Source organism: Mastomys coucha, unplaced genomic scaffold (genome assembly GCF_008632895.1).
Source record: "Mastomys coucha isolate ucsf_1 unplaced genomic scaffold, UCSF_Mcou_1 pScaffold20, whole genome shotgun sequence".
NCBI classification, from domain to species: domain Eukaryota; kingdom Metazoa; phylum Chordata; class Mammalia; order Rodentia; family Muridae; genus Mastomys; species Mastomys coucha.
Window position 1 is genome coordinate 59,292,229 of NW_022196903.1, and position 13,470 is coordinate 59,305,698.

General features: G+C 35.8%; 1 protein-coding gene across 1 annotated transcript in view; it reads left to right on the plus strand.

The window, feature by feature from the left end:
• The window catches only part of Smarcad1 (SWI/SNF-related, matrix-associated actin-dependent regulator of chromatin, subfamily a, containing DEAD/H box 1), a 63,195-nt gene that overhangs the window by 33,266 nt on the left and 16,459 nt on the right, over positions 1–13,470 (plus strand). Inside the window, exons 10-11 of the mRNA XM_031384015.1 lie at positions 5,294–5,493; positions 11,006–11,096. Of these exons, the coding sequence (XP_031239875.1) occupies positions 5,294–5,493; positions 11,006–11,096 (291 nt within the window). The remainder of the gene's footprint in view (positions 1–5,293; positions 5,494–11,005; positions 11,097–13,470) is intronic.

Here is a 13,470-nt window from a genome sequence, read left to right on the forward strand (position 1 = left end):
TTTAGTTTTTCGAGATAGGGTTTCTCTGTATAGCCCTGGATGTCCTGGAACTCACTCTGTAGACTAGGCTGACCTCGAATTCAGAAATCTGCCTGCCTCTGCCTTCCAAGTGTTGGGATTAAAGGCGTGCACCACCACTGCCCGACTGGGGTGTTGTTTTAATTTACTACCACTACCACCACCACACCACTACCTCTTCCTCCTCCTCCTCCTCCTCCTCTTTAGAAAATTTTAATTCTTTCTTTCTTAATTTCTTTCTTTCTTCCTCTCTCTCTCTCTCTCTCTCTCTTTCTCTCTCTCTCTCTTTCTTTCTCTTTTTCTTTCTTTCTTTCTCTAATGTATGTGAAAGCACTTACTGTCTTCAGACACACTGGAAGAGGGCATTGGATCCCATTGCAGAGGGTTGTGAGTCAGCATGTGGTTGGTGGGAATTGAACTCAGGATCTCTGGAAGAGCATTCAGTGCTCTTAACCGTTAAGCCATCTCTCTAACCCTTGATAAACTTCTTAAAAAATTACAAATGGATTCTGCATAGTTTGTCATATACATATAGCTGCTGCCAGTAAGTAAGGCTGTCCTTGAGCTGTTTCTTGATTAGGAATTACATAATTTTAGAAATTTACCTTTAAATAATTTCCTCCTCTTATAAAAATTCAAAAGCATTTGTTTTGCAAGAGTGACACATTGTGGCAGGAAAGAGGTACTTCAGTTCCAGGGCCGCCTCCTCTTTTCAGTACAGGGCCTTGAACTCAGCCTGCTCGCTCTACTTCAGAGATGTCCCCACCCCCAGACTCAGCCTTTCAGAGAAAAAAAGTTCTTGGGATACTACCTGAATTTTTAGAGATGCTACTCGGTGGCATGTTGATAGTCTTTTTGCATCTAGCTATCTAGTAAGTAGGAATTTTATGTTTTCTTTATTCTCACTTAATAAGTACTGTTTTTAAAGTTGATTTTGTGTGTGTAAAATTGAAACACTGTAGGAATGAAAAATGTAGTTTACCCACCAAAGATACCCACCACTTAAAAGACTTCCAGTACCATCTATTTATTGATAAATTTTATGCTGTGTAAATAAGATTCTATTTTCTATGCTTATCTGTGAACTAGGTTTATAGGGTGGCCTTGTCCTGCTTATGTTTGGATTTAAAATCTGATAATTGTTTTGAGTTTTGTTTTGCTCTTTTGTGCACCTTTTCTGTGTTATAATTAAAATGTTACCTTGCTTTTCATATTTTCATACTCAGGACTAGAGTTAAGCACCTCACTCTAAGAATTACAGCCACCTTTATAGTACATGCAATTTAACCATGGAGTTTTGGTACTTAACAATATTCTTTTTTAAAAAAGGATATTTATTTGAATTAAATATTTTTTGCTTATTTAATTTTTTCTATATATGGGCATTTTGCCTGCATATATATTTGTATACCATATTTTGCTAGGTGCCATAAAGGCTGGAAGATAAGGGTGTTGTATGCCCTGAAGCTGGAGTTACAACTGTGACCTGACCCACCTTGCTGGCGCTGGGAATTAAGGCTAGGCCCTTCGGAAAAATAGCCAATGAGTGCTCAGAACTGCTGCGTCATCTCATGAATCTCTTCTATTTTAATTTTTACTTTTTAAAGACAAGAATGTGTTTGCCTAGTGTGATATCAAGCTCATGATTCTTTTGTTTTGGCCTCCTGACAGCTGGGATTGAAAGTAGGTATAGGTGTTATGTAGCCTATTCTGCCTTCGCTCATTGAATGTAGAATATGGCCTTAAACTCTTTTTTTTTTTTTTTTGGTTTTCCTAGACAGGGTTTCTCTGTGTAGCCCTGGCTGTCGTGGAACTCACTCTGTAGACCAGGCTGGCCTCGAACTCAGAAATGGTCTTAAACTCTTGATACTTCTGCTTCTATCTGGATTTACAAAAATGTGCCACAGGATCTTAAGTATTTTTCGGTAAAAGTTAGAACTTACCAGGCATAATGGGTTTTGTGTCCAAGCATTCACAGTATCCTTTTCAAACAGGAAATCTTATCCTTTTTTGACTTAAAACCTTTGAATTGCTTTACAGTCTTCATAACTGAACTCATTAGAATGGTCATTCTGTCCTTTTCCACTTTCTTGTTGAAATAATCTTGTGTTCTTCTAAGCTCTGACATTTTGATCTTATGGTTAAAACAGTTCTTTATTATATCTGAAAAGACTTTCTAGGTTTTAGCCTTCTGCTTGTGATACAGGCCTGTGAAATTTCATCCTTTCTTTTTAACAATTAGATTGTCTTTACTAATGTAAGGGAGTGACTGTTTCTATGAGTTATATTCACTAGAGAACAAACAAACAAAACTCCCTAATTTATATAATAAAAAGCAGGTGGCTACAGAAAAAAATATCAATTTATAGAAGTAGTATCACTTCACTGAAAAAATATTACTTGTTTTGAGCTTTAAAAAATATTCTTTGTGCGTGCATTCATGTCTGTTTTTATGTAAATGTGTATGGGTGCCTGCAGAGGTCAGAAGATTGGAGCTGGAGTTATAATTGATTGTAACTTAACCTCATGTGGGTGTTAGAGAACCAAACTTGGGACCTCTGCAAAAGCAGTAAGTACTCTTAGCTCTGAGCCTGCTCTTGGTTTCAGGTTTTAAGTTATTTGAGAGAGGATCTGTTAACATGGAAAACAAAGCAGAGACTTTGGCTTTTCTCCAGCTTTTGTTGGATTTAATGAGTTGTTGAGTAAGATGTACCATGTAATTTTTGCTCACAATGTTATTTATATTGTCTTGATTTCTGGTTAATTTTTGTGTTTTTCTCGTGCAAACTTCCAACAAACTGCACAGTAGATATGAGATGAGGATTTTGTTCTATTAATTTTTTATTTCATTTAAAATTTGATATTTTAATGAAATCTAATAAAAACTTTCTATACCTACATCAGTAATTTTCCCCCAAACTTAACCAAGACGACAAGGGGTTACCCAGTGATTGTGAATATTGCCCTGTAGAAACACAATATACAAACATCAGTATTTTGGGCATTGGAGAGACATCTCAGTGATTAAGCTCTTCTACAGGATCCAGATTTGATTTCCAGCATTCATATGACAGCTAATAAATATCTCTATAACTAGTCCTGGAGTATCTGACATCATCTTTTGGTTTCTGTGGGCACTATACATATGCAGTACACATACATGAAAGCAAAACACTCACACAGAAATAGATGAAGCACTTTTAAAGTAAAAGACAAGTATATCAGTGTTTTATAGTTCCGTTTTGTAATATGCTGGGCATGGTGGCACATGCTTTTAATGCCTCTACTGGGGAGCCAGAGGTAGGCTGATCTTTGGGTTAAAGGTCACAAGGACTATATAGTCAGTTCTAGACCAGCGAGCTATACATTGTGAGAGACCTGTCTTAATAAAAATTCTGTAGAATAGATTAGAGAAATTATTTTCTATCAATCTACTCTTAGCATAAAAATGAAAATGTATTTTGTTACAAATTAGATTTTTTTTTATAAAAAACATATTTCAGAAGTGTTGAATTTCTGTTTTATAGGTTTCTCAATACATTTAAAAACACCAAAATCACAAGGATGATTTTTCTTGTAACTTGGAAGCATATCATAAATATTATATGGTGATATGAATCAAAATCACCTGTTTTTATTTTAGCAGATGGCTGTCTTGTTAGCTTCCTCGCTTTCAGTTCTGGATTGCTAAGCTTTTTCATCCTTTGCATAAGAGGATTTGGGTTTGGTTCTTTGGAGTGTAGGTTTTTAGTTATCTGGATTCTTCAGGCTCTCCTTTTGAAAACGCTGTTTTAAAGTTTCACACACATTTACACCGGTACTATATTACAGTTTTTTGTTTGTTTGTTTGTTTGTTTTGTTTTTGTTTTTTTGTAGTTTTTGAGACAGGGTTTCTCTGTATAGCCCTGGCTGTCCTGGAACTCACTCTGTAGACCAGGCTGGCCTCGAACTCAGAAATTGGCCTCTGCCTCCCAAGTGCTGGGATTAAAGACAAGAGTTTTTGGTAACTATTAAATTAAATTAGTCATAATTAACCTGTGTGTGTACTGCATGTGATCAAACCCAGGGTCTCTAACATGCTGGCAAATGCCCTACCACTGAGGCATACACTTAGATTCATAAAATTATCTTTTGGTCTGTGATGCTTTTCTAATAATCTCCACTTAAAAACAAGATTATCAGCCTGTGTAGTGTGCATACCTTTAATGTTATCACTAAGGAGGCAGAAGCAGGCAGATCTCTATGAGTTCTAGTCCAGCCATGGCAATAAAATGATACTCTGCCTTGTAAACAAATAAATAAATATAAGTTTAAGGTATTAAAAATAGTTTTGTTTTTTTTTTTAATTTGTAGGGTTGTACTTTGATATGTCTTCAAGTTAACCTTAATATTCAGTAGTCATGGAAAGTGACAGAAATGGAATTGAGTATAGCCCCACAGTCTATTTTGCTATTATCTTTAATAGAAAAATAATGGGTGAAGGTGAGCTTTTGGTGGAAAAATTAGTAGATAGGAAATGCTGTTTTGAGTTTTTACTTTGTGTCCCTGAGCGTGCTGCACTGTTTCATTTTTGGATCTGGGAATGAAAGGCACACATATTAGCTTATTTCTAATATGCTATTAGCTCAGTGCTAGCTGCATAAGCTTCCTGTGGCTAGCATGCTTTCCCTTTTACCCTAGCTCAATACCTTCCAAACAGCCTTAGCTTTGCTGCCCTGTTGCCTTCTGTGAGGCCCATTGCTCTCTGCTGCCCAGCATTCTTCCGGGCAGCCTTTCTGGGGATCACTTTCTCGTTACACCTACATTTTGGCTGATATTCCTTTTGTAGCTCTAATTCTGTTCTCTTTCCCCCTGGTCATGGCGATCTTCTCTCTCCCTCTCTGTCTTAGCCTGCACATCTCACCTTTCCCAGCCATTGACCACTTGCATCTTTATTTATTAATAAAAACCAATTGGGGACAAGACTCTTCAGCATCAGGATACACAGATTTCTGATTAAATCAAAGCCATTCCCCTACAAGGAAATATTAAAACTTAATAAGGAAACATTTGCTATCAGTATCAATAAACTTGATAATAAATTTGAGTTAATGTATTTCTGTGTGAAAGAGACGTTTTATTTCAACACAATGTGTGTGTTGGAAGCAGAGGTGAGAGGGTTACAGTTTTGTGGGGATTCTGAGTCATGGCACAAAACCTTAAATTAAGTAACTAGAAAAGAACTTACATTCTGACTGCTAGATTTGAACTGTTGAATTTTCTTTTTATGTCACAGTTTACAAAGATGTCCAAAATCAATGGCCTATCTGAAGATTTGATATGGAATTGTAAAACGGTAATTCAAGAAAGGGATGTAGTTATAAGACTTATGAACAAATGTGAGGACATTTCAAATAAATTGACCAAACAAGTTACCATGCTCACCGGAAATGGAGGTGGATGGAACATAGAACAACCCTCCCTTCTAAACCAAAGGTATCATTCATTGATTGCAGTTATTTTGATCTTACTTGTATAAAGTATCTGAACTTTTACTTGCATTGTGTTTAGGGAAACCAAATGTGATCCAGCAACTATTTTTAGAAGAAAATTCTCCAAGGTTCTCAGTGACACACTGGGGTATGCCAGTCTATTGTCATTGATCCCTTCCCCAGCTGGGGATTTTACTCTATTGTGTTGTTATGTAGTCCTATCTAAGCTTCATCTTCCTTATCTAGTAACAGACAGGTTTTTGTATATTCTTTGAAGCTAATAAGAATGGTTTTAGCCATGCTGTGTAAACTGATGTTTCTTAAGTACTTTGTAAAGTCTCCTTGAGGTTAGAAACAATCCAAGAGGACACAGCAGACCATAACTGTACACAGTCTTCTAGATACTACTCATTAAAATACCTTGCCAGAAGCCCTGGCAAAGACATGCAGAACCATCTAACCATCAGTAAGTACTCAAGTGGCATTTTGTAGTTGTGCATTCTGCAGATGGTATTGGAGGACTGTAATAGGAGAAAGTACATTTTGAATTTCTGTTAATAATTGGCTTAGTTTTAAGTAGTTTGGAAATGTAAACCTGTTCAGAATACTTTCTTTTCAGGAATACATTCAGTTGTTCATTTTGGTATTTGCTTGTGTTTTTTTTTTTTTTTTTTTTTTTTTTTTTTTTTTTTTTTTTTTTTTCCTGTTTTTGTTTTTGAGACAGGCTTCCTATACATAGCCTTAGCTGGCTTAGTGCTCACTGTGAAGTCTGGTCTGGTCTCAAACTAATGGCAGTTCTCCTGACTTACCTACTAAGTGCTAAGTTTGTAGTTGTACTCCATGGAACCACCATACTTGTGATACTTTTTGTGGAGCAAAACAATGAAAATTGCCCACGTCCCTAAAATCAAGGACTAGTTGGGGTAGATTATGAAAGATCTACAACATGCAGTGTTTTTGCAACTTTAAATGCTAATTAGAGCCAGGTCTGTTGCCTCATCCCTGGAATCCCAGCAGGGTGGCCAAGACAGGAGGATCATCCTCAGTTTGAGGCCAGCCTGGGCTCCATTGTGAATTCGAGGCTAGCTTGGGCCACAGGGGAATTAAAACAAAACAAAACAAAAAAAACTTGTCTTACAGAGAGGGAGGTTTGTTTAGAATATTTATACTTTTTTGTTGTTGGAAATATTTCTTACAGTTGTTTATTTTGTTTTTGTATTTTGTAGCAAACTAGGATTTTGATTACCTTAGTTGTGTTTGGTATTTTCTTAGTTAAGGATCAAAGTGTATTTGCTGATGGTCATTGGGTTAATAGTTTAAAATCATAGTATGAAGCAAAGAGAAGAAGATGATTATTGGCCTTTAATAGTAAGCTCGAATCTTTTCTGTGCCCTTCTAGGGTGCTATGTGGTGGTGTAGGGAAACGTGATGCAGCTCCCACAAAAGAAGCCCTTTGTGTGTTGCGTAGACAGAACTATGTCAGCAAGTTCTCCTAAGTGTAGTTGGAGCTGCTGCTGCTGCTTGTTCTTCAGCGTGGATGTGGGGAGTTCTTCTTCACTCTGCCAGACTTTCCCAGTTGAGTCCACTTTATCCACTTTATGGGGAGTTTAAAAATGAGTACTTTACTGCATCACTTAAAAACTCTCAACCCACATTAATAAATTTCTCTTCTAAATAGTGTGGTCAGGTAATAATCTCCTTTCCCTTAGAGTAAGGTTTTTAAGGCATATTTTAATTATAAATATTGATGTGTTTCTTCATGGCATTTTTTATTTTTAATGAAGTACTTGATGAGAAATGAAGTTTTAAGTTCTCCTTAGAGCAACTCCTTAGAGTTGTATCCCTGATTTACTTGGTGGACTGGCCAGCCTTGGCAGCTGTCAGTGTAGACAAATTTGTAGATGATCATTGCCTTATATAGGTAAACAGTGTCCAGACAATAACTACCACACTTGTATCTTTATTTAGCTTTGATAGTGCTGGGAAAAGAACCCAGGCATCTTTCATTGAGCACAGGTGATATTATATATCTCCCCAGCCCTTGGATCTTTCTCTCAATAGAGCAGAGCCAAATATACATGGGAGCAGTTAGTGTTAGGTATTTTGTTTACCATGGCCAATTGTTGTTAATTTTAATAGGAGAAAATTTTCCTTTGGAGGAACAGACATTTCAGAACTTCCTGTTAGAAATTAAATATCAGAACTGGGGAGATGGCTGAGCTGTTATGAGTGCTTCTGCTTCACAGGATTTGAGCTCAGTTCCCAGGACCCACATCAGGCAGCACACAAATGCCTGCAAATCCATCCAGCTTCCAAGGATTGATGCCCTTGTGCGGCATTGGCATACTCTAGTCCTCCCATACATACATAATAAAACATTGTTAAAAAGTAAAATATGTCATGTGTATTCAAAACCATTATATATAACTATCTCTAAGACTTTAGTAGTTGATATGGACTTGATAAATTTTAACTCTTCTCAAACTTACTTTTCCAAGCTAAACCCATGAAGTCCTTGTTTGACAGGAGGAGCTTTCTGTCTGGTTTTAAACAGGAATTCAGACTTTTGACAAAAGGTCTGGTGTTAGTACAAATAGTTTAACGTGAATAGTTCTATTGAAATATTTGAGGAGTCATGGCACTCTTAGAAGACATCAGCTTTGGTGGGATGGTATGTAGGCCTTGTATGGAATATTTCAAACAAGCTTCTCCAACTCCACATTTTTGCATTTCACACTAATTATATGCAGTCTTGGGAGCTCTGCTTCTCTCCTTTCTTTCAGTCCTTTGACAGTCACATTGAAACTAGCTTTTCTTACAATACATGCTTCATTTCATACTGAAGAAATCATAATAACTGGGAGGATTCTTTTTTCCCCCAGCAGAAAAGCAACTTGCAAATAATCCATTACTTTTTCTTTTATAATTCCAGAAGATCTACCTCCAGCCTAGCGATGTTTGTTAGATTGCACATTTAGAGAATTCTGAACACTTTCTACATTCTTATAAGTAAATGGATGGTTGGTCTTCACATGTAATTGTTAAAATTCTTAGGAAATTGTCAAAATAAGTGGAAAGGAAGTTTGAATACTTAACACTTGCTAGAGAAAGAATATAGCCTACCTGTTGCAATAATTTGTCATATTAGATAGTTTTCCTCATTTGTCTTTTGTTTGTTTAACTAATACTGGTGATTTTACCCAGGGCCTTATGCATGCTAAACAAGCACTCTTAACAATTAAGCCATATCCCTATATTGTAAATGTAGTTTGAATTGGCTTTTTAAACCTATCCACATCTTCATTGATCTCTTTAGGTTGGTCTGTTTGTGTTCTGGAGAAACATTCTGTATCAGGCAGCAATTTTGTCATACTAAGCAACACAGAACTATCCAAGGATAGGCAGAACTATCCAAGGAATGAATATGCATATACACACTTATGCATGAATATGTATTTGTTGAAACAAACAATCCAATTTAATAAAGTTATTTAGTCAAATATCTAATTAAAGTGCCTTACCCAGGCTTCCTTGTGCTTGTAAATAAGTCAGTATTCCTTAAATGAATATTTCTGTATAGTGGGTGCTTTTCACTTGATACATTTAAAAATTTGTGTGGAGTATTTTGCCAGAGCCTTTAAACTTTATATTAGTGTTGAAAAACTTCATAATTTTAGTTGAAGAATATTACTTGTTTTTTTAATGATAGGCTATGCGTTGACATTCTATGGTGGCCTTCAGATACATTTATAAATGTAATACTCCTCCCCTATCAAATTTATTTCCATGAAATGTGAACCTTACATCTGTATGATGAGTATAGAAAGCATCGGTAAGGATTCAAAAATAATAGAGAAATAGATGTTGACTTGATCATGGGTTAGAGCAGCAAAAACTTTTGGGTTTTGCTATTTTTTGGGTAAAGGATAGGCTTTTGGGTCTCAGGAAGTAGCTCAGCCCTTAAGAGCATGTGCTGCTTTTGCAGAAAACCTGTCCAGTTTCTAGCATATCGAGCAGCTCATTATCACCTATAACTTGAATTCTGGTTAGTGTAGATACCAGGAATGCATGTGGTGCAAAGACATAGGCAAGCATCTGTACACATACAAAATTTTTATTTTTATTGTATTTTTTAAAAAAGGTGGCCTTTAGAATAAGTCTGATTGAATGTGAGGGCCTTGGGAAAGTTTTCACATTTCTGGAGGCAATGGTGCTGCATCTGTACGATCATTGCCTCTGTAGAAGCATAGAAATTACATTGGTAAATAGTATTCTTTCTTTTTATAGGAAGGGCATATACTTTGACTTTAGAAATATGGACAATGTTTTTCTTCCCTGTATTGTTACTTTAGTGAGAGCCATTATTTGTGTAAGGATGAATGAAACATAGACTCTTGTTTAAGGTGGAGGACTTTTCAACCCCACTTCACTGGATCAAGATGTTTTGGTTTCAGAATTTAACCCCATAGTCACTTATATGCTACAGCTTATGTCCAGACCTCTTTTCTGTGTATAGACTACTGTATGTAGGAAACTAAGGAGGCAGAGTAAAAGCTGGAGAATGTTATAGGCTTCCACATTGATGTATAGTGAATGCTGTCTTTCTGAGTATGGGAATAGGCTTTGGATTTATAGTAACTTCCCAAGTTAAAATCTGAGACTTGATATTTTGTAGTTTTACAGCCCCAGGGTCTCATGTTTTATCTGAAAAAAAAAATGACAATAGCTACTTTATAGCATTTTTAAAAGGTTAATAAGGTTAGTAAAGATACGTGAAAAATGTTATGCGTTCTTTATAGAGTAGATTTTCAGTAAGTCATTGTTAATAATTTTAGCTATCTAAACATTTAGAAAAAATGTTTTCACCCACTATAACTCTAATATAAACAAAGTTTTTCCTGGGATTAGTTTGTTTATGCATTTCTAAGTTAAAAAGTTAGAAAACACTTGCATACTACTTTGGTATTCATTGATGCTTAGTGAATTTATATATGTAAATATATGCATATATACACATGTTACTCTAGAACTAAATAAAGCCATTAATAAGCAACTTAGCAGAAGAATGAATTATGTTTGTGGGTTTAGTTCTAAAATTTGTAATTAATTTGCTAAAAGCCTAAATATAATCTATTTTTTAGACTAAATATCACTTTAATAATACATTATCGTAGTTTAATCTGATCATTTGTAGAATTCAGTAATTTGTTAAAGTTATGATATGACTCAATATAAAAGTGTTTTGTGTAATTTGTACTGCCAAAAGAAGTAAAGGACAAACATTGAGTAAATATTTATAAGATTTTAAAAGTTATTATGGATTGTATTTTAGATTTACTTTTTAAAAATGTATATAGCTTGTAAGAGTGAGGTTAAAAGGTAAGGCTCATCTGGATAGTTTTGGATTTTCCTTTTATATGTATGTATGTTCATTATAATCCAAATGTCAGAAAAATAGAATAGAAAATTAATAAAAAAAAAGTATAAACCTGTGATATTTGTTGTTTCTTTGTCAGTTTGTCACTCAAGCCCTATCAGAAGGTTGGTTTGAATTGGCTGGCATTGGTGCATAAGCATGGACTTAATGGCATTTTGGCAGATGAAATGGTAAGTGGACACCATTAATAGAATTTGTAATTCAACATGGCATAAAAAGATACGTTAGCCATTTAAAACATTAAGGCATTCCCCTTGCTCTTGCTTTGCTTTCTTGTGTTTTTTGTTGTTCTTTGGTTGGCTGGTTGTTTTGTGGAGTTACCAAAGCCAGGGTATACTAGGCAAGCATCTTGCCACTGAGCCACCTCATCGGACATTGTAGTTTCACTGAACCCCTTACAGTAGCTTACACTTTCTTTTACCTTTCTTTATCTTTATTGCTTTAGGTTTAGTCCTTGTCCTCCTCCACAACTGAAAGAAGTTTGTCTTTCTGGTTATGACTATATATCAATGTAAATATTACAAAAGTATCAGCAAAATTATTTCAATGTTTGAGTTAATTTTTCCCCCAAATGACTTTACTTTCAGCTAAGCTCATGAAGGTTGTAGCCATTAGTCCAGTATTGTCATATATGAACTTCACTGTTAGTCTGATGTGACCTTACCTTTCCTTCAACTGTACTTGTAAAAAGTATTTATTGAGCATGAGTTAAATGCTGGCTGTATTGCCTGTAGCACTTGGGAGACAAAGCCTGGAGGATTCAGATTTGAGGCCAGTCTGGGCTACATGCAGACCCTGCCACAAAAAGTCAAGCAAACAAAAGAAAAGTTTGTATTCAGTGAGTAACAAAAATGAACAATCATAATAATACTGTTTCTACATATTCTCACTGTCACTTTATACTTGTTAATAGAAAGATGCTGTATATTCATTACTTACAAGTAATGTACAGTGTGAGAGTGTATAACTAAACTGGGAATCAGACCTGAGCTTTGGTTGTCAGCCTTGCCTTTCACAGGCGATCAGATTCTTGCTAGATAGCATAATCTTTCAGAACTAATATGAATAAAAAAATATAATATCTATACTCTAAGATTATATTGGTGTCAAAAAGAATATGTGATGTGATGTCATTTTTGTTATTTTTAAAGCATAAATGTGTAAGTTTGCCAGAACAAAAATACCATGTGCCTATACCACACAAGTTTGTTTTCCACAGCTAGTCCAAGATAGAGGTGCTAGAAGGCTTGGTGTTTTTTTGAGGTCTCTCCTCTTCCTCCTTCTCTTTTACTTTTTAAAAACTTATTTATTCACTTTACATCAGGCTCACTACCCCCATCCCAGTCACTCCCTTCCAACACCTCTCCACTCCATCCTGTTCCCTTCTCCTGTGAGTGAGTAGGCCCTCGGGGTAAACCCTACTGTGGAGGCCTCACTATTTACCTTGCAAGCAAGGGATATACAGTTTGTGTACTCAGATGTCATTGCCTCTTTGTATCCCTGGACTCTCTGTCCTTAAAAGGTCATCAGCTTGACTGGATTAGGGCACCACCTTCCTGACTACATTTACCTGAATCTCTTCCTTATAGGCAATTCTCTAAATACTGTATCTTTGAGTGTTTGCACTCCAGCGTATGTATTTTGAGGGAAGAACAAGAACACATTCAGTTCAGAATGTTAGTAGTACATAGCTCTCTTGATGCTAGTTCAGTGGCCTTTTGTGTTTTGTCTTGTTTTTGTTTTGAATTAGGATTTTATACTATTCCCGAAGCCAGCCTTGAACTTTCTGTACCGTAGCCCAAGCTGTTTCCAAACTGGGATAGATCATTCCTTGGTCAGCCTCCCAGTTGGCTGGGATTACAGATATGAGCCACCAAGCTTCGCTATATCTCAGTTGTAACATCTATCACTAGAGGTGGATGACTTTAGGCCACAGTATGAACAGTGTTGTTCATACTGTTCTGTCTGGCTCATTTAGTACAGCATGATACTACTGGGATTCATCTGTTATTATCATATCAGAGTTTGGTTTTTTTGATTGCTGTGTGACATGGTTTTCTTATCTGTCCTTAAGAGTGCAATTGCAGAGTAATAGACTTGGGTAATATTTTTCTATATTTATGAAATAGTCCTCAGTCCATCTAGGCCACATTAAGTCCTGGGCCTATATAAGAAATAATGAGAAGTAGGCTCTTTCTATGCAATGCAAAATTCTTTCCTATTAATGTGTATCATGTATAAACCAACTGTTAAGATCCATCATCCATGCTTCTCATTAAAATAAGTTATAAAACTGCTTAATAGATTCTACTTAAAACTCATTTGAACTTCATAGAAATTCTCTGAAATGGATTATAGGAAATGGAAAAGTTTAATCCTGCCAAGAAATGCCCCCTTTGCTTTTGCACTTTCAAGTATTTGTTTATTTTCATTCATTTTAAAATTTCATATATTGTCTTTTAAACTTTTAATTTTAGGGCCTAGGAAAAACCATTCAAGCCATTGCATTCCTGGCATACCTCTTTCAAGAGGGTAATAAAGGAC